The sequence below is a fragment of the Falco rusticolus genome, chromosome 1 (assembly GCF_015220075.1).
Source record: "Falco rusticolus isolate bFalRus1 chromosome 1, bFalRus1.pri, whole genome shotgun sequence".
Taxonomy (NCBI): Eukaryota; Metazoa; Chordata; class Aves; order Falconiformes; family Falconidae; genus Falco; species Falco rusticolus.
The window spans coordinates 75,243,734-75,266,679 of record NC_051187.1 but is presented as its reverse complement, the minus strand read 5'-3'; the positions used below and the strand labels follow the sequence as shown (position 1 = coordinate 75,266,679).

Sequence of the window (22,946 nt, the reverse complement as noted above, 5' to 3'; positions counted from 1 at the left end):
AAAACCAGGGTGGTGGCATGCAAGCTGCCTACTGGGAGCAATCTGGCTGCACCTGGGGCTTCTGTGGGATGGTGCTCATGCCCCAGCCTACAGCTAGGCTAGGGGCGGGTCTGAAACTATTTAGCAGTATGGAAGATTGGGTTCAAGAGTCCAGGAAGAACACCCATTTTAAAATTACTAGCATAGACATATCCAAAGTGGGCAACATCATAGTCTTTCTTCCATAAACCAAGCTTAGAGCAGCTGGGTATGACCAAAGAGAGCTAAGTGCATTGAGCACTTTCGTTACTCTCCAGGAAAACCAAATGTTTGTCAGGATCTGTTGTTTCATGACCTCTGGGGATCCACCACATGCTATTAAGATACACATCATCACAGCTTGACTTTTCAGCAGAACCCCTTACTGCTGAAGAGGCAGTCAGGCTGGTTGCACACAGCTGACCTGTCACCTAACAGGAAACACCACAAACTCCCTGCTTCCTTCACAGACTTGTAGAATCATTTAGGTTGGAAAAGACCCTTAAGGTAATCCAAAAATATCATGTAATTTTTTTCTGTGAAATCATGGGCTTTACTCACAGACTTTGGTATGGAGTCTCATGAAGCTCAGAAAGCTGGTCATATCAGGTATCAGAATAGACATTTCCCATCCCCTACAACATAATTTCACCCCAGATTAGATCTGCTACATCAAGGCAAGTTACACAGACACACCACAGCCACTAAGCAAACTCACCTAAGACTGACCTAAACCACCTCCTCTTGGTGTTTGGGGTCTCTGAGAGGTAACTGGTGCTCCAGGTACAGAAAGTAACTTGGTAATCTTCAGCTCCACTCAGCAATAAAACACAGGCAGATCTTCTTGCTTTCTCTAATTTTGTAGGTGTATGCACATATCTGATGCCAGTCTGAGGGGCAGAGCTGTGCTATGGAACAGTCTAAGGTGACATTTCTCCCAGCCTATTCTAGAAAGGGCACCTTCACAGGGAAGTGACCATTTCCAGTTATGTGTGTGTACATGTGTGTACTTTAAACAACACACCCAGCACTTGAGACTGAACAAATAATTTCTTCTCTCCAGAATTCTTTTTTCTTTCTTACCTCCTCTTTCTTTTGAAGATAGACTGCGGTATTAGGTGAATTCAGAAACACATGAATATTTTTGCTACAATATGTGTTCCACACTTGTTCCAGTTTTCACTGGATTTGAAACTTAGTCTTACTCTAGCTGGTACCAGTAATGTAATTTTGTAGATCTGTCTAAAGAAATACATACAGCTTCCATAGACTGATGAGTAGAAAGAAAAAATACATCAAAATATAGCTGCATTCTCAGAGTGGATCTAACACTTCTCTATGGGTTGTTAAATACATAAAACATACTGCTTTGTCTACACTAGGAAAATTACCTATAAGCTGACAAAATGTAAATCACCTTTTCCCGTCTGCTGCCTTTGAAATTGTTCCAACAATTTAAAAAAGATATAACAGCTTTAACCAAGACTATTAAGAATAAGATTACTTCAATGTTCTAAAAGTTTTGAGGAATGGTCCAAATTCTTTTTCAGATTTCTCTGTTCCACATCAGCAGAGAAGCCATTCTGATACATGATTTTTTTGAAAAAAAAAAAAAAAATCTGTCCTTTGTGGTAAACTGTATTTTTTTCAAAGCAGCCAGTGAATCTATTCATGTTTGAAGACAAATCATGTAATGACAAGTCTAGCCACATTGGTACATAGGGGGTAACCTGACTCTTTACTCAGTCCTAATACATGTTGTGAGAAAGATATTTAAAATATGGATCCTTTCAGGAACACTACTCATCTTGCCCAGGGGACACCCAGATATTTGGGGGAAGATAAACATGGATAAAATGCTGGATCTTAGAGGGGCACATTGTAGTCTCAAGGCAGGACTTAATTAGCAGCTGACATTTCTACAGCTCATTCATCTATGCTTGAAATCCACATGACATACAAAAGGTCTGATAAAAAACAGGACTGCTTTTCATTTAAGAAAGGATCTCTATTATCAGAAATGCCTCTAACAGTGATAAAACTGGCTACAAGGCTCACGTATCTTTAAGCATTTATTCAATTTCTAAAATGAAGGTTATAAATCAACCCCAAGTCCTTCCCGAAAAACGCTATCCTCTAAGCTATTATGAGCATTTACAGAAGAATGATTCTTTTCTGTGTCAGATGTTATGAAAGACAGTTCATACTTCAAACAATATGATTTATAAGTTGAGACTGTGAAGTTCAATTTAATAAAGCTCAGAGAAGATGCACGAACCTCAAAAACCTCTTTAATATAGATCTTTTGGAGTTGAAACGTTACCTTTGTTTTATATTAGCTGTTCTATACTCTTGTGGATGGTGGGGCTACTGGTGGATGCCAGCAGAATTACCCTCTACAGAAGGTTTACCTTCTTTCCTCTTCTCTTTCTCTCCATGAGAATTTAACTGATGACAGATTGTTTACGTGTATCTCATTACTTCTTTGTGCAGTTACCATGCATAACTAAAGGGCTTTCCAGTCGTCATGTTTGTTTCCAGAGTTGCCAACTTTTCTTTTTGATGATGTAATTCCTCAAAGAAAGATTAATGTGCTTGTTTAGTATTCAGTTTGGTTCAAGGAACCGTTGGGAGAATTACCACTATATTAATTTCATTTTGAAGGTCTGGATGATTAACTTTTGAAATCAGCTGTTCTGGACAGGGACAGTCCCACAAACTCTGCTCTGTCATGAGCAGAATTTCCTCCAAATATACTTTTCAATACAGATTTTGGATTTGATGTTTTGAATTAAAAGAAGTAAGATTTCATTTCAATTCATCCAAAAGAAAAAAACCATTTTTGATGACACTGAAGTTCTTACAGAAAATACTTTGAAAAAAAAATGCCAGTATTTTGGTAATAAGATTCCCTAATTTTTTCATTATGAATATCCCTTCCAGATAAAAGAACAGTAGATTAGATCTAGGCTACCTGCCTAATCTTAAATCTTGCTTCGCATAATTGGGGATTAGGGGAGGGAGGAATCAAGGGGAAGGGACAGTGCAACCAAAATAAGTAATTTCCCTTTCAAATCAAGAAAGAAATGATGATTTTTCTGAAGACTTTTGAAGTGTCATCCAGACTGGTCCAGCCAGCTAATTACTTTTCACTGAGATTAAAAGGGGCAAATAGAATATTTATATCAACAAATCTCTTGGCACCATCACCATGCTTTCTGTAGGGAGACAAGTAATCAGCTAGTCTGGACAGCAGGAGACATGAGCTCTGGGCTTCCTTTAGCATGGGTGGTGAGATCCCCATTTCCTCACAGACTACACAACACTTCAACCACAAGCTGACAAAGTGTTTTGTGCAAACACACTTTACTATGGTTCCTCATACAAAGCCTGTTTTCAGTTTTTATCCAGTGACAATCTAATGTAAAAGGCATAATTAAATCATTTTGGAAAAGCTGTTCACCACTACTCATCTTAGTCTGTGTCCTGCCTATAACTAAATTACTGACTTTCGCTAGGAGGATTAGTGTTTAGTTAAGTGAACAGTGTCAGTGCCTGTCTGCTAATGTGGGAGCTGCAGCAGAGCTCTCAGCAGATTGATACTTACCTTCTCAGAATAATTACTTCTGAATATCCTTGAGAAATCAAAGTTGGATACCCCAGCTAAGTAGGAAGATACCAATTAAAATTAGTAGGCTGATGGGATTTCTGAGTTTGTCACCACAATCTTACCTTAAGCAGGGTTTTTGAAAACTGATGTACACCCTTAGAGAGTCTGTTAGCCCCTAGAAAGACAGACTAGTCCAAAACAGCCTGATCAAGAGGAACTCAACATTTACACAAGCTGCAGCTGTGTTATTGCCTATACACCATGACGTAACTATTCCTTGCTAATATTCCAGTTTGTGAAACAAGATAGACTTAGTAGATCCTGTTACAGCCCATTTGTACATTTACAATGCAATTAATAAAATAACAGGGAAAAAAATCTTAACTCTGAATAATGAAACACAAACCTAGCTACAATTACTATTGAAGAAATGCAGTTTCAACTGTTTCCTTCTATCCATTAGTATACTGAGAATTGACTCATAAGAGGAAATCTCATGGATTCCTGCTAATCATCTACTGTAAGTTACAGATACAATGTAAATGTATTCAATGTAAAATATTATTGCATCTAAACTGCAAGTAAAAATAATCAAACAAGCTGCTAATTCACAAACAATCAATGAAAATGCTGTTATTTGAAGAGATTTTTGCTGAGAACACAAAATATGTTTAAGGAATATTTCATTTGTACTTGCAGTGTTCCTTTTTCATGGTAATAAATAAATAAAATATAAATAATATGTTTAAGAGCTTCATGTGTCTTGGTGTTAATAGAATAGATGTGACCATTATTCATCAGTCATTTGTGATATTTGTGTTGTGCTCTTGTAGTTCAATAACAGCAGTCATTATTTGACGACAATGTGTAGAACATCTTGAAATTCAGGCAAAAGTTGAGAAAGAGCATTCAGAGGTCTGGAACACACTACTGCAGCGTAGACTCTCCAGAAATACATCAGAAATTATTTTAAATTAATTTAGGATTGTGCAAGGCTAATTAGAGAAAAATATTATGGGGCTGGTACAAAGAATGAGTGATTTAGGGTAGTAGAGACTAAGTCTGGGGAGGCTTGGGTTCAAAACTTTGCATTGCTGTGCTAGCCCAGGGTGGAATATAGGTTCTGCAGTAGTTCAGTAGCTCACTGTGGAGTCAGGGCTTTGAATCAGTAGACACTTGAATGCGTAATGTTTCAGATGAGCAAATCAGGTGAAAATACTGTGTCAATGAAATGATCTTTTGAAAATTTTCTACAGTTCTAATTGCATATGTCCAACTCCCTGAATCTCAGTAGAGTCTCACATATCCAGGGTTTGACTACACTGTTGCCCCCCTTTGACAGGAAGGATGGAGGTCCCTAGAGTAGGATCTCCTGCTCTCATTTACCCACTCTGGTTATGGTAGTAGCTGAGACATGCTGGGGAACATTTCCAACCACTTAGGCCAGCTGTCGGGGGCAGTTTGTGCCTCTGCTAGAAAGTCTTTGCTGCTGAAGGGCACTGGCCACACCACACTGATCTGCGGGACACTGAGTCTGGAACTATCCAAGAGCTGTTTGGGAAGGGGCGGCTCACATAGGACAGCCGCATGCCAAGGGCCAGTCCAGCTGCATCAGGCAACACCTGGGAATGTTCCTGGATGCTGTTTCACCTACTAGCTTAGCTGTACCTACACACATTCATGTTTTGGCCTTAAGAAGAACCAAAGTATGTCTGCGTGGGGATTTCAGGCTGTGAAACACCGAGATGCTAAGGCAGCAGGGGCTGGGTGGTTGCACAAACAAACTGAAAACCTTCACAGGACTATTCCTGAACGTGGGCACTGATTTTAGATCTGACTGTAAGTCTTCAGACTATTCCATGTTCTTCTGTCTCATACCATAGACCTGAAAATTAACCTTGGTGACAGGGAGACAGGACTGTTGGCTGCTGAGCTGTGTCACAAGCTTTAATGCAAGTGCTAAATTTCAGGCCCCATCCATGCGTGGTGATGTGTCGTTTATTATGTGATTTGATGGGTCAGCAGGCTGCCTCAGTGGCTTCCCTTCAGTGAAAATTCTACTTAATAAGCTAATAAGCATCCTAGATAGACCGGTCAACTATTAGCATTGCTAGAGAACACACTTATTGCACTGGAGCATCTTGAATAGGTTCCTTTTTGCCTGAAATGTTTTGTTAATTCTAGAGTACTAAATTTCTCTTTCATTTTCTACATTTCTCATATACACATATAGTATAACACTTGAGTGTTGAGATCTCGTGACAGTATCTCAGAAGCACAAAAAGAACGAATTATTTAAAAAAAAAAAATCATCATCACACCAAACAGATTTTAAGGTATTGCTTATTTTGGATTTAATCTTTCGCATAAAAAAAGAAAACAAGAAAGAATTTTGATTAGCTGATTATAATTCAGTAATTGGAATCTAGCATACTTTTTGTTTCACAATAAATATTTGATCTTTAGTCCTTCAATACTGTTATGTTTACTGAAGTATCTTGTAGAACATGTTAACTTATGACTGTTTCTTCACAGTGCCTAGTTACACAGCGGAAACTTTCCCATCTCTTGATAAAGAGGAAAAGTTTGTGCGAGATTAAAAGATATTAATCAAATGCATGAAAGAAAAATCCACAGGCTGTTAAGCACAGAGATACCACATCTTTGGTGAAGAAATCCCCAGAGTACAGGTTGCTGGAACCTTGGAAATTATACTGGGAAGATTTTATATTACAGTCACAATGTTTATTTTTCTTTAAACCTCCAACAGAATATTAGGTTAGCTCAAATATGATCATTCATGTCAAGTGGAGAGCACTTCAGAGAGATATACAGAGATAGCTAGATAGATTACATATATATGATTAGGTCCTTTTTGAATGAATTTTGGGATCAAATGCTTTGCTCGTTAAAGTGAATGTAATTATACTAAAGCTGTGTTGACTCAAGCCAGAAAATAATTTGGCTTACAATTCATGAAAGATGCCAAGTTCGCCTGTACAGGTCAAGAGTGAGCTAAAGGACAGGCAAAAGGCTGTAGCCTAGGTACGGACCTTTACTAAGACAGCTAAAACTCACAAAACAGGTCTGTGTGCACTGTCACCATATGCAGGTAATGAAGCTATTCATGAAATGAGCAATTTTCATACCGTAATGGTTTATGTCCCCTTTTTCTTAAATTATATAGGCCATTTTTAGATAAGGGAGGAAAAGGCTCCATCACATTACTACTATCACTACATAAAAGCCAGCAAATATTTTAAATTGGTGGTGTAGTTGAAGCTAGTCATTACTTGACCAACATTTTCTCACACTCACGAGGCATGACCAAGGCATTCAGTGGCTAGCACGGGGAAGATAAGAGAAACTCCAAGTGACAAAAGATCCTTTTCTATTGTCCCATGACAGCCATTTATAAAAGTAATTGATTTTTTTTTTTATTTTTCCAAATCAACTAAAAAAAAATTTAATTGAATGGTTGGATTTGATATTCCACAGCTTTATAACAGGTGTTTAGTCCAAGTATTGTCAAAAAGAAAAGATGAAGCTGGACAGACCAATGCATTTCCACACACTGCTATAACAATCTAGAGAGAAATCAAACCAGAAATGTAAAGCTGAATGTGGTGTTTAAATATTCTAATGCAAAAGGGCACCTTTAAAATATTCTTGAAAAATAAAGCCTGCTGCAAAACCTAAATACCTTAAAAGAGGTCATGAAAATTTTTTCACACTTTGCAGCTTTCCAGCCTTCCACAGCCTGAATTGATTCAGCAATAGGAGAAAACAAAAGATCCTTGATAGAATGTTAAAGATTCGCTTACCATAGATTGACTAGGAAGGGATGCTCCAGGCCTTGCATTATCTGAAGCTCCCGGAAAACATTTCGAACTTCATCTCTCTCAATGCACTTCTGTTTATTCATATATTTCATGGCATACATTTTCTTGGTGTCTCTCTTCTGTACAATGCACACCTAATTGACAGTAAAATAAAGAAAAAGTTTGACACCTACAGAAATGAAACTCAACAGTGATTCTGAAAAAAAGGAACCTTTTATGATATTTCGATAACACAAATCTGGATCCTACAACCTAGTAACACCCTCAGAAAGTCCACATCACAGCTATGTAGGATTCTTTGTAATAGACCATAATTAATAAAGAACACCCCACACCTACATAAGAGGAAGTAAAGACCCAGAAAAGTGACATAACTTTCAGAAGTTACACAGTAAATCTGGGAGGAATACACTCCAATCATTGAATTACAGACTATTTCATTAGTCACAGAAATCACTGCTTCCTGCCTAGGAAAACGCAAAATCATTGTCCTCATTCCTGCAAGTCAATACACGTCTTGATTACTGCATCATAAACAAAGCCTATGTTCACAAGGCTCAATATTTCATCTAAATATCAGAATTCTGTTCCATTAATTATTGTAGAAAAGAAGAATAATTTTCATACAGAGATTCATCATAATATTTTTGAAGTCACAAGAGACCATTACAATGATTTAGTCTCTGGCAGTAAATTTCGTTGCTTTAACTTTGTTTTCTTTTTTTGACAAAAATCCAATAACACTGTAAATGCAAGAAGAAAATCTTAGTCAAGAGAACTCCCATGTAAGGCCTGAATTGTTTTTCATCATGGTAGTTTACCTCGTGAATGAAACTGGAGAGTGTCACCAGCACCACATCCAAGAACCATCATTTTAAATGTGATTTCTAGCAACACAGAAATATAAGGTTGTTCCGTGTCTTATCCCCAAAGCTGGTGTAAATGTTATCTTCATAACAGCCCCACATACACATATAGATCAAAACTATATCCTTAACAATCTTTTACTCTGAAGGGGTTTTCCTGTTAACCGATCAGGACTTTTTGAAGTGATACTCCTAGTGTAACTTCACAGCCAAGAGAATATTAATTTAAAATATTATTTTGGTGCAATATTTAATAATACTGATACAGACATAGGTGCCAGTCAGAACTTTCCCTTATCAGGATGTACGCAGACTTGTACTGGAAGTCTCTGGTTTAGATATCACAGCTCTGTAGTGTCTAAATTCAAGGATATTCTGGATTTGCTTGGTGTGGACAATATTATTCTGCGTACATACACATATACATACACACACACCCCCATATTATACACATATAAAGTTAGAGTATACACCCATAATATACACACATAAAATTACTTGCTCAGAGATCAGATTACAACATGGTGTCAACCAAAAATTAATCCTTTGGTTTTGAGTCGTATTTTAAGAAACTTGTGTGCTCAACATTCAGAAATGGTCTGGAGAAACTAAGACAACTTCCCACAGCTGAAACCTCTGATTTTAACAAGGTGTCATCTGGATTCTGGACTTGGTGATGAACCACCAGTGCCAGGGTGAGGACCCTAGAGAGACCTACCGTGTGGTCACTGATGTCTTATATGCAGACGAAAGGCTCCAGGAGTGTACCATCAGCATATTTTACTTCCCCAAACTTTTTCCAATTCCTCCAAGAGGAACTGGACCAGTGAAACCAAATTACATTTATTTTCATGCAACTCTATTTCCATGAAATATGTCCTTGAGCTCAAATCTACTTCAAAGAGAGGAGTTAATAGAGTACGTTTAACCTATAATGATAATGTGTAATTAAGCAGAGTTTCTAATTACCTTTCCTAACATTGGGAGATGTTCTGCTAATTAAGTAAAACATGGATGGTGATGTTTTGTCTTGAGCCCATCAATGTTGCACAATGGCACGTACCCATATTTTGTTTAATTTTCCTCTGTGGGCTGTTATGGAAAGTCTGAATTTTGGCGATGCCCTTCAGATAACTAATATGGAAAGACCCCTAAGAACACTTCTATGGAAAGAACACAGGCTGTGGAACAATGGGGAACTGAGGTTGGATTTTTGGGGGAAGAAGAGGCAGCAGGTGAGGTTGAACTGAAATAGAGGGATAGAAATTAATTGTTCAAGGTTCCACAGATTCTTCAAAAGTATAAGCAAAATTTGCAGGGGGAATTCCTGACATCCTGTCTGAGATTTCAAGTTTAGTGAATCATATTATAAAGTACAATATTTGTGGATTTGGGATCAGAACCTAAGTCCAGAAGTTCATTCACTTCCATGAATTTGCAGAATGATTTTCATATGAAACTTGGCCAAGGCTGAGATGTTTGCAAAGTCTCCCTATTGACCTGATGACTAGTGAGACTGCTGAGACAATGATGTTTTACTCAGCTGAGAGTTACAGGTTTGACCAATGCAGCAAACTAGGACCATATATAGCACCTAAATATGCAATGTAAACAGGTTTTGAAACACTGCTGTGACTCCAGAAGGCAGTTCTCTTACCTGCCAGTAAAGACAAGGGTATCCAACACAGCTGAAACAAACCTTCTGTTAGCAGAAGCTTGCCTAGCATACAGCTTTAAAGCAGAATGATAGTAAACATTTTCTAGCAACATGCGTACCAATGCACATCTTTTAACATGGTTTTAAAATCAATAGGATTTTAATTAATATACTAAAGCTACTTCCTAGTAAAAATCAGGAAATACAAGGTGCAGCCACATTGATGTCATTGTGAAAAAGCCTGACGTTGTTATGACAGCACTGAACCATAGCAGAGAGCCTCCCTGGCATTTCTACCTGCTGGCTGTTAGCTCTTCTTCTGAGCAGGATGCCAACGAGCTGAAGCTTTTCCTCTGCTGCAGGAAAGGAAGGAAAAGCCCTCGAGCTCACCTCACATGTACAGTCTTAATGGGAAATGTTTAAATTTGGGGGGGGAGGGGGGGAGGGAGGGATATTTATGATTTGAATTCGTTCAAAAGGAGTCATTTCAAAATAGAGACAAACAGGTACTGTGGCACCTTAACAAACAAATCCTCATTATTGTGGAAGTCTGTGCAGAACTGCCTTTATTTACACACGTCAGTACGGAAGCCTGCCATGCTCACGCTACTAAAACATTCTCTTTCAATCTTTCTGTAAATATCATTTACCAAAGCCCAGACAGTGCCCTGCTCAAAATGATATCACTGCTTCAGCAGTCTCTATAGGTGATGCTTTAAACCACATATCAGGGTCGTGAACTCAACAACTATCCAGCTTCATAGTCAGCAGAGAGGGACAGGCACATCCATCTCCACCTAAGGTATGGGTCTAAATAGGTCCAGGGGAACACTTCTAGAAGGATGGCTTCTCTTCTAAAGTCCCCTTAAAGAAACTGTAGATGCCTACATCCTAGCTAGTCATCTGTGTTGTATGTATTTAAACATAGGCAATATGGATCCTCATTAATATTCTTTGGAGTTATATGGTGCTTACTTTTACGTTTCCTGTGAAAACATCCAGTTTCTAAGGAAGGGTTTTCTACATGTGTCAGCTATTATCACTATTATTATTTTTACATCTAGGAGAAGGTAACAATGAATTTCCTTCAAAACTATCAGGTTAAAAGAAGTTTGACCAGAATGTGTCTTGGATCCACTTTCCCTCAGAGCCAGGGGAAGAAAACCAACAGATTATGACTTGCAGGACTAAACTTCACTTTTCAGGAGCCACATACACTATGGTCCGCTTCTAAGCTACCTTCTTGGATTTACTCTGATTTCACATGCGAAAAATAGAGCACTTACAGATCAAGTTTGACCTGCAGATTAAGAGGTCCCCCAGCCCTTGAGACTGCAATGGGCAACAAAGTGCCCTATGGGCTACAGCAGAGCCTGTAGTAAGTGAAGGAAGATAGTTGAGTAAAACTGGGGCAGAATTTGCTAATGGCTTGCTGCAGAAAGCTGCATAATGCTGTGTCAGCTGAGCAGCCGTAGGTAGCTTCAGACAACCTCTTTGCAGACCAAAAGAAGGGGAAGGCTGAAAAATTTGACTTGCTGAGAAACACAGATTTCTCCTGTTTTCCCACAAAGTTCAAAAGACTTGCAGTTGCTGTGTGCTTGGTCCAGAAATAACAGCAGTGATCAGGTGCACTTAGTCTCAATAAAGCCATTTTGTTCTGAGTTTGGCACATGAGTACTTAGACCTCTCAAACGACCACATGATATGGTTTCATGACAGGTCATAAAAAAGGAGAGATGCAAAAATACAGTCAGAGAAAGCTCTTCTGTGCAAGGTCACTGTCCGGTGGAGAGCTGACAAGCTGGAGCGTACAATTCACCCACTCCTGTGTCATATTATTGTGTATCTTATGTCAGGTCAGTAGATCAGATGGGGCAACTACAGCTGCCATAAGAAATCACAGCTCAGCAGAGGGGCTGTGGCACTGCACAAGCAGAAGACACTCACCTAGACAAAGGGGACTACAGAACAGAAATCAGCTGTACATTTCATACCGAGTATAGGAATTGACAAATCTGCCATGAAGCATGTGCCTGGAATACTGCTACCTTGTCTGTTCTTACCCACATACTCTGAAAAATTAATGCTCATAGTCCTAGCCTACAAGCAGAATTGGGAAGATTTACACAGAGAGGTTGGAGAATAAATGTTGTAAGTTTGGCTTTACACTGCCAGGGAATTTCCTTGATATAGGAGGATTCATTTTCAGGTTCCCTTGAGCAAACCATGACATCTGGAGCAGGGACCAAGCATCTGCCTAGTATCCTTTCATGTTAGCTCAAGCTAAAAAAATAGGTGGTTATACTGTCAAAAAAATTAATATTCTGCAGTTGTGTATTATATTGCTTTTAGGATAGAAGCATATTTTTTCTGAAATACTTTGCATATTATTTAGTAAAGTACCTTCAATCAGTGCAGATGTGATTCTGGGCTCCCATCTGTTTTACACGAGTGCAATCTCAATTACTACAGCAGAGGAAGTCACTGTTTTATATAACCAAATTAATCAGAACTAAGTCCTGTGTCTCAGCATCTTAGACAAACAGGAGAAAGAGTTTGTACATTGAAATCATAATTTGAATTTAATTTAAGGAGGTCACATTGTTCAATATACCAGCTCCCATGAACAGAGAACTTGAAGAAAATTGGTACTATAATATCCCTGAAAACTAGTTGTTGCACCAGAATACAAATTGTTTTGTGGCAGTAAGCCTGCATTTATATGGCTCCTATTGCAGTAAAGAAAAATTCTTGTATTTCACTCCTAGTCAGTTTTGTACTTACTGGATCATCTTCAAATGTGTAATTTTTTGCAATATTTTCTTTTATAAAGAATGATGGTTCTACACATAATAACGTGGAAAAAAACAGCCAGATTAAACATGAGAGAGTACTTTTAAAGTACACATCATAAAGAAATAGCTACTTAGACCAATGTCAGGCATTTTTGGTTTGAGTATTTTAAATTGTCTACTCCTGAATTGACTTAGAAGGCAAATATTTAATATATGAATGAAACCAGTTTCCACAAAATTTTTGACCTGGCCCACTTCACATTTATTTGGAAATACTAGTAGCTGTAACATGCCAAGCATAACTAGTTTAAAGGTCTTCCAAAAAGAGAAAAAATATTCAATGTTTCCCGTTACATATGAGGACACCAAAGAATCTACCCATCAAAGCAAGGTCACTGAAGCCAGCAAGACTACTTTTAGAGTAGTGCCACATAGAATTACAAAATCATTAATGCTGGAAAAGATTTTTAAGGTAACTGTTAATCCAGAATTGCCAACTCCACCACTAAACCATGTCCCTAAGTGCCACATCTACACGTCTTTCAGATACCTCCAGGGATGGTGACTCAACCACTGCCCTGGGCAGCCTGTTCCAGTGCTTGACAACCCTTTCAGAGAATAAATGTTTCCTAATATCCAATATAAACCTCTCCTGCTGCAACTTGAGGTAATTTTCTCTTATCTTATTGCTTGTTACTTGGGAGAAGAGACCAACACCCATGTACCTCACTGGTACCACCCTGTACTCACTGGTGACACTGGTACCCTTGCAGCAGCTCACAGGTCTGTACTAGTATCTGTATGTATAGATATATAAACCAGGGATGTATACACATGCCCAAAAGTGGAAGCAAGTATTCAGTGAGCATTCTGCTATAGCTTGCACTTGGTTTGAACCACTGACTTACACAGAAGCTGTGGGTACAATGGTCCTACATAGGCTCAGAGCTCACCTTCATCTGTCCCTGACCAAGGTTCAACCTGAGCTCTCAAGTGAGCCTAGTTGTTTCTGGAAACAAAGGCGTGCTCCTTGTTTCTCTTCTCTTCACACCCATTTCCTACCCTTCTCACAACTGCTGTGATGTATCTTCACTTTTTCTGGGGAAGACACTACAGTGCTTACAAGACTGCACCTGCTCTTAACATGTCCCTAAGAAACAGCGTGTACTGAGGCAGCAGCTTAAAACAGGTGGCCACTTCTCAGAAAAGGCAAGCTCTTGAGATACAAAGCACTTGATACCAAAAGGCCTAGGAATGCCTGTAACAGCAAACGTTGCTACTGTGGCTTGAAAATGCCAGAGGAAAAGGCAGGGGGTTGCTTTCTGAAGCTAGCTGGGAGGGACAGAGCATAGATGCTGAAACAGTTTTCCTTCCACAGGGTTGGCCTGATGGAGCAGGCGAGGTGCTGAGGATCACCCTGAGTGCCGTGCACAAGAGCAAGCTGAGCTGCAGAGAGTCTCCACCATATCAGATAGGCCTCTGCAGGATATTGCTGCAGGAGGTAAGGTTGCTGTAGCAACCAGAGTAATTTGAGAGAGAAAGAAAGAGAGATTGTACCAACAGCAATAAAATAAAAAAGTAGAGCATGTCTTAAAACATCCTACTGCTCTCAGAAAATAGAAAAGGCCACAGAGCAGCCATAAAGGAAGAGCGCAGTTTAAGGAAGGCACGATACTGAACATGGTGTTCTATGTTGCAGGATGCTAGAGCACAATAGACCCCAAACAGTAAACAGCGAGTCAATAGAGATTACAGGTCTTGCATCATTTGTTGATGCTTTTTGCTGCCAGATACTTTCAGAAGGACAGTAACAGGAAAAGTTGCCAGCAACGAGGCTTCTAAATGAATGATAAAGGCAAGCCTGACTCACAAAGACACTTGAAACAGTGACTGATTTACCATGTTGTACTTTTGGCTATGGTATAATAGGTTATTTTAAAATGGGTTTCTTTCTTTCCCTGTCTGTGGAAGGAAAACAAGGTGATTCGTCAAACGCTTGCATTCATTTGGGAAAAATACGCCTGTTATGCCAAAGACTGCTCTGTTGCATTTGACAGCCGCAAAGTAAGGATTTAGGTTTAGAGACGACTCACACATGAGTCCTTTCTGGCATTACACATGTTCTCTCAGGATTCTTACCCATACATCTCCCCAAAGCAGGTTCACAAGAACGCTGCAGCCATGTGAATCTGTAAGAAAATTAGATGTTTCTAGAAATATCATAGAAACACTCACTAGTTTCCCGAATGCCATGGAGAAGAGTCGATCAAACATTTCCTGCATAGTGTGGAAAGGTGAGGGCCCCTTTGAAAGGACAGAGACGGTAGAGGTGTGATTGGGCAAGCTTTGAAGAGGGGCGCAAGTGATCTTTGTGATGGCCAGCATGATTTGAATACATCTTTAACTGCCTATCCTGTATCTAACTTGCACTCCTGGACCTCTATTTACTTTTATATGATATTACATCACTGTATTATGTTAATAAACAATCACAGATCTCCAGCTGCCCTGATTTTTAAGGGATTATTGAATACCATTTTGTACTAACAGCTTATCTCTTATCAACCTCGAAGAGAATTTCTCTTGGAAACTACTGAACCTAATAAGGACCATGCCGTGAAGGATGATGCTGCCTCTGTGAGAAGTATATCCAGCTTCTGTAAAATGAAAGTCATTTTTCTGCACTGAAGGCCAAGAGCCAGCAAAATCCTGTTCTTAATGCATAACTACAGAAGCAGCTCACCAGCACTCAACTGGCATATCCTCAAGAATCACTGAAATCAAGATCTAGATAGCTATCTCTTGATCAGTTACTGAAATTATATTTCACCTTTAAATGTATTCCTACAAGAAATGGTTTCTAATATTTTTATAATATGATTTTCTTTGATTGTATGGCCTTGTATTTACCCATATAAAAATGTAAAACCTTGTAATAGTCTTTATTATATGAAAGAAAGGTCATCTACTCATGTGTAAACAAACCATTAATCTCTGTTTCAGCAAAAGCCTGTTGAATTGAACAAACATTTACTCAGTGATCATAATTACAGTGTATGTCAGTTTATATAGTCCCAAGTGTATTGAATCTATGTAAAGTGCCTTCAAAATACAGCAATTATTTTAAAGACGTGAATAAGTCTGGATATTTAAGAACAAGATCACTCTAGTGGACTGCCTAAAAAAGTAGTCTGCTCTGACTTTGTTTTTCTTTTGGGGACTGGTTTCTAAATTCTGCTAATCCCCGTTGAGGAGTTTTAATTATTATAATAACTTTTACTCAATTAATTTTAGTGAATATACTGTAACAGAAATAATTCATTGAATAGTAAAATTCAATTCATACTGATGATCAGATGTCTTTAAGGAACAAGAGGCTACAAAACCTATGTTCCTTTACCCCAGTCAGGTCACACCAGAAATACACAAAGGAATTCTCTATTAGATTTTTAGCTGCTAAAAATAAATTGATTCTTACCTTTCCAAAACTCCCTTTCCCAATAGCCCGCAATATTTGAAAGTGGTCAAAGTTAACTGCAAAATAAAGGAGAGAAGAAAAGGGAAATAGTTTGTGGAGTGCTAAGTCAGAATCAGAAATCAGATAAGAAAAGAAATAACAGTGTTTCCAACTAATGTCGTCTTACCATGTGGTGCTTACTTTTTCTCTTGAAACACCAAACATATTTAATAGCTAGCAAAGAGGAGGTTTCAATTAATTTTATTCATCAGCCCATGTTGCCCAATACTTCCAGTGCCCAGTATCTCCAAAAAGAAGCATAGCTCTGTCCTAACCAAGCAACAAGTTAGCGTTACGCAGGTATTAGCAAATTCTGTTCAGCATTGTCCAGAAAGATTAAGATCTATTAGAAGGGTACTGAATAATTCAGGTAAGTACCACTGTCTGCTTACAGATACATAGTAACATAAGGACAGGTTTGTTACAGTAATCACTCTGCAGGGCAATTCCCATATTCTGTTACGGTGATGGAAGCTTGTCCCATGATGAGCTAGCAGTATCAGCCCCTCTGAACTTTGCCACCATAATATATGCTAATGCTAATATTGTAAGACTGTTTCATGGATGTCGCATAGGTCTGTTTTGGAAGACTTCATTTTACTTTGGGAGTAGGATGGATTTACTCCTACTTCGTGAAAATCTGACAGCACAGTCTGCCCTAGACACCAGAGTGGTTTGCTGTGAAGGTGGGTGAGAGATTTCACTTCTCAAAAATGCTGTTATTGTTGGTGTTACATGACACTGAACAAAGCATGGCTTTCAAATCTCTGGTTCATTGGTAGGTCTAGTGGTTTAAAAAACAATCCAGCAACATCCTGAACAAAACTGATAGAGCCACTGAAAAACAAACGTGACAATGTGTGATAGGGTTTTTACAGTCACTTGTCAGAAAAGAATCACACTTAAAGCTAAACTCTGTGAACCAGAGTTGACAAAGTTCAGTGCAACTTAACAGGATATTTTAAATTAAAACTTTCTTATGTTCCTGACTTTGGTTATGTACCTCCATCTATGTGCCCATTATTGCCGTAAAAGGAATCTGCAAAATTATGGAGACAGACTGTCACTGGAAAAATATGGTAACATGAACAAATACAACAAAAACATGAATTGCATCATGATGAAGAAGAAAATCCTCTAAAACTAATAATACTTTAAATATTTGTCAAAATAGTAATATCAGCTCAAGCTAAGTATTGAGTAGGAATTTGCAAGGTTGATATGTATCAAGCCACTGAAAATCTTGTTTTCCCTGTTGCAGTAATATCTCATTTATGCTATTAACACCACTTATATTTAAGCATTTGTTTATTTATGCTTGTTTACATTGTCTTCAGGGAAACATGGTTGCTCCTTTCATTAGCGCAGCTATAGCAACTACCTTCCTGGTAATTGCTGGACACCAAATCAAATCCAGAGCTGACAGAGCTGAAAGCAGTGGACTCTAGTCTTTAGCAGTCAAAGATGGGATTTGTGAATATAGCAGGTTTAGGATTCAGATACTCAAATGAAAATGCATAACCCTGCAAAGGATTTATATGCTGCTTGGAAATTGGAAAAAAAAGTTTCTGCCGAATTATGTAAGAGTTAGGGTTACCCAGATGTTTGAGAAACAAGACAGACATCTTGAAGACAAGATGTCTGTCAGTGACCTACAGCTGGGGTCTCTGCCAACAGTTTTTAGCAGTTGGACACTGTCTTGTAACTCATGCTGGTCTGATAGACATAATAGCTTAGCAAAACCATCTTCCACAGACATATGTCAACGTAAATCTTGCTCCCACAAGTCATCTCTCCCAAGTGCATGCCCCTGAATGGAAGATTTGAGAGCTTAATGACAGGGATGTTTAAGTTGATCCTTAATTTAGGTAGAAATTCAACACAACATTGAAAAGGTTCAAAATAGTATGTTAATCTCATTGATTTCTTTGATAGGGAAAATTCAGCAGTTTTTCCCTCCAGCATGCTGGTAGTATCTGTGTCGTGCCTCTGCTTTCAAACCTTCTGATGTTTCCTGTTTATTTTACCAATTTTTAACAAACACATTCCTTAAAGCTTGGTTTGATTTTGTTCTCTATCTTTCAGTCATTCAGATGTGGCCAGTTCCCCAAAACAATTGGAAAACTATTGAAACAGTCTGTAATTATCTCATACAAGTCACATTTCATTAAGACTTGGCTAAGTGATTCTACAATTCTATGACTATTGTTCCAAAGGCTGACTGGTTTTCAAATGCATCAGTTTGATGAATTATTTTGTTTTTGTAATTAAGCATTTATTTTTAGCTATGAGAATGACTTTTTTTATTGCCCATATAATTTGTAATCTATTTCTCTGTACTTCCTTCTTTAGTGGTGTTTATTGCTCTGAATGACTAGAACAACTTACTTTTTGAATTGGATTTAATTGTATAACAGACTTCCATAAGAAAGAAATTATTCAATGAGGCATGAGACCATGGAATTTAAGACAGATTATTAGTAAGTCAAATAAGTGGCTAAAAAATATAGCTATGACAATTGATCAAATTTTCTCAATTTTTATGTTTAATATGAATAGAATGTTACACTTTCATATCTTCATTTTCTGGTAAAGGCTAATTCACTAAAGTGAGACAACTTCATCTCCTTTGATCATTCAAACATATTCACAACACTGGAGATTCAAATACTGGGGAAGTTTCTCCCTTGAGATGTTAGGAAAGAATAAAAAAAAAGATCGCAATTGAGACCAATACCAAATTCAGCTGAGTAAAACTAAGATGTTTCAAGAAACAGTCCCATCAACACGGACCAGCCATGAAGAAGTCACGTTAACATCACAGCCCTAACAAACCACTAGCCGTGAAGATAAATTCACTGCTATCTTATTACTGTGCTAACCATTCTCCCCAGGTGTTTCTAATCTCACACTCTCCAAATTTTTGGCTTATTTTGGTCATCACACTTTTTTTTTCTAGGTTCTGTGTGTGCATTTTCTCCCCTTTGGTGACTATTCAACACCAAGGGATCACCACTTGATCTGAGAAGCATTACACATCACCGTGACCTCTGGCATTTCCAGAGTTTAAAATATCATCGAAGTCAGACACTACCATTTCCTCTGTGCAATGAGGGTATCACAAACATTGTATTCTTTGCCTCTAAAACATGACATGCCTAACTCTTGTGGAGCCTGGTGTTGTAGTTAATGGCATTTTTCTAGCACAAAATCCTGCAGAGATAAAGGTACAGCTGGTGGAAGGACACTTCCTTCAGTAACGGTAATATGATTATTATTCCTTAGAAAATACCTTTCATGGCATCCTTTACTCAAGAGGAAAAAAAAAATCTTTTCCAACTTTTTGAGCACTTTTTTTCATTTTATTACAACACCACACTTTGGAGGCCTCAGACATCAGCTTTGAATTTGAGTCTTAGAGTACGGACATTTTCCAGAAATCAAAATTAGTTTATATTGTCTTCAGCTAATTTTTCATACAGGCAAATTCACAGAATGAAACTGTGAGAATTAACAACAGTATGAGGGAGTTTCCTTTTGGTTTCATATATTTTTGTCAATTTGGAAAAGTCAGGAAGTATTATAACCTCTCCCCCTCCCCCCCATCTCTTACCTTTATCCCTAAAAAAAAAAAAAAAAAAAAAAAAAAAAAGAGTCACCATTAATTCAAAACTTTATGGAATAAAACAGATATTTGGTTAACCAAGGGAGAAAATAAATCAACATTTATGACATCTGTTGCATGACAAGTATTTTGTTTCTCTCCATTCTCTCCAACCTTAAATGAATTCCGTTGCACAGCTTCAAGTCTCTATTAATAAACTTTAAGTGCAAATATACCTTACTTTGATTATTTTCATGGCTTTGAATTAGCCCCATGTAGAACATTTTCCAGTAGTTTGATCTTAAATTTATGAAAGTTTGGACGATGGTAATGGGATTCACAAGCTGAATGAACAATTGCACCGTTTGCCAGGAGAAGTAAAAAAAATATGGTCCTAGCCATTACAGATACTTGATTAAATAGATCAGTATACTCAAAAACTACCAGAAATATCTAGAAGGACAGTGCAGTGGTTTGTGACCAGCTTGCACACAGGAGTCCCTCTATTGACACAGCCTTCTCATGTGACCTTTGGCAAGTGCTTCACTATCTTCTACCCCTGTCTGTAGAAACATGAATCATTACACTTCTAAGCAACTGTAAAATTAGGCATAGGAAGTAGTTTAGAGCTTAGATATACGAGCAAGCAGGAAAGTAACAACAGCCAATTCAGGTAACAGCGCTTTGTAAAAGCACTATAAAGATTGAAAACCATTTTCCAAGTGTGGAAAGTGTACACTGCTGTGGAAATGGAAGTGCAGAAATCAGTAGATTATTGGCTCAAACCCCACACATCAAGTTGCCACAGGGCTGAGAACAAAACCTGGCCCCCACTTCAGACCACACCATTTCTCAAGCACATCTTTCCTACTGCATGAGCACTGATGGAGCAGACCTTTGATATAAAGCTTTCCAGCAAAAGATAAAATAAATAATTCTTGCTCCCTGCTCCCCAGGGGTAAAGTATTCTTTGGGGAAACGTGCACATCACAGACTATTGGGCTTTTACAGTTGTACTGCAAAAACTGCATAGTTTTAGTGGAAATGCCTGGATAATTTTAGTGGAAATGCCTATTAGACTTTTTTTTAATCAGTGTTATATACACAATGATGTATGTCAAAACAGTGAAGTCTTTCATATGCATTCACCTCTGCTGTATTATTCATGAGCGGTACAGTGATTTGAACAACAAAAACAGTTATATTGATGCAGATCACTGTGTTTGGTTTATGACACAATACAAGAACACATTTCTACCCTTTCATTTGTAGTTTTGCTCATCTAAAATATTCTCATGTTACTCATCATTTGTTCAAGTGTAAATTACATCTAGCTCATGGCAATATGTATATTAGGTGGATTCTACACAGAGTTGACATCTGTTGTTCTTATTGCAGCAGAGGAATATTTATAGTATATATACGTGATTAGTCCAAACACACTCAATAACCATTACCTGAAAGAACTTTTTATCTCCAAGAGCCCATACCAAATCCAACGCGGTCAAAGTTCAGGCATACATATTTTGTATCATAAAAAAGAAACTGAAATTAGGAGCCCTTCAAGAAAAATTGGAAAAACTTGGTAAGCTATATCCATACCTTCTTCTCTAGCTGAGTCTCACTGATATATTTGGATTGTCTGGAGGTAGCCAAAACCAAAACCTGACTACCAAAGCATCAGGAGGCGTACAGTGAAGCCATATTTGTAACACAATGAGCATTTCAAGACATCTAGCTTCATTCTCACTGATGTCAACACAAAACAGAAACAAGATGTGATGTGGTCATCAGCCAAGAAAACAGATTTTTATTGGAGTCTGAGTGCTGTATTAGATGTCGCAGGTCTTTTCCAGGGTGTTTTAATGCTTCCTGCCTCTATGTGAGTCAGAAAAACAGAGAAAGAACTAATTTTTTTCCTTCTGAATTTGGCCTGTATAGTTTGATCTGAGACTCATTTGACAGCACTGCTATTAGATGTCAAACTAGTTATGTAGTCTTCTTTCTATGTCTGTCTGCTTTCCAGATTCTCTGGCCTTTTCCAGAGAGAGTGCCTTGAACAAGGCTGTGCTGACAGAACCTCAGTAGGTCTTAGCAGCCATCAAAGCTTGTTAAAATTGTAACTGTACTTCCACACAAAGACACATAAGATGAGTAACTAAGTAGATACAGTCATATATATTCATACTCATGATGGAGCTTGAATGGACATAGACAGAACAAACATGAACAGTGCTTAAAAATTAGATGAAGAAGCATAAAATGGTTTGGGTAGTCACGAGGAGTCACATTCCATCATGCTCTATTCATGGCAAGTACATTAGTGAAGAAAGAATGTTTAAATAAAGTATGAAATGAATTTGTGTTGACAGAATGATAAAACTAGGCACATATTTGAGGTGAGCACAGAATACAAAATCAGTACAGTTTCATTAGGTTTCTGAGGGGAATGGGAAATTTCTATACATTAATTGGCTGGGGAACCTACTAATTAGAGTTACATAACTGAAGGACAAGAAAAAAGCTGGTTTAGAGCTGGTTTTATCTCATTAATGATAAAGCATGGTGTTTTCCATCATTGTATTTAAGGGCTTTGCATTGAAATTGCATTACAAAGTCTCAATTCTTCATGCTTAATGAGTGTTTTAGTCTCAATATAAACTGCTACTAATTATTACGTTAACAATTTTTTGTAATTATCCAGACTATTTGCAATTAGAAAGAATTGAAAATCTTTGTATGTCAAACATTTTATTTAAAATTCAGCTACTTTTGCTTTGAACTTTAAAATGCATTTCAGTCTGATCATGTTTGCAGACTGAATGTATGGGAAATGTAATTGCTGTCTCTTGGGAAGTTCTGATACTTGAACATTAGTTTACACTAAAAGAAAAAAGATATGGCTCTTCATGGAGCAAAATAACTATGACTACTGATTTGAAAAATGTAATTTTCCTACTTTATAAATTTAACTAAGATATTTCATTTTGAACTGATACCATTTTTTCTGTTTTAAATTATCACAAGCAGATTACCA

General features: G+C 37.8%; 1 protein-coding gene across 1 annotated transcript in view; it reads right to left on the bottom strand.

The window, feature by feature from the left end:
• STK32B (serine/threonine kinase 32B) overlaps nucleotides 1-22,946 on the bottom strand; it is a 179,100-nt gene that overhangs the window by 135,643 nt on the left and 20,511 nt on the right. Inside the window, exons 2-3 of the mRNA XM_037384961.1 lie at nucleotides 16,267-16,322; nucleotides 7,453-7,604 (exon numbers count right to left, since the gene is read on the bottom strand). Coding sequence (XP_037240858.1) covers nucleotides 7,453-7,604; nucleotides 16,267-16,322 — 208 coding nt within the window. The remainder of the gene's footprint in view (nucleotides 1-7,452; nucleotides 7,605-16,266; nucleotides 16,323-22,946) is intronic.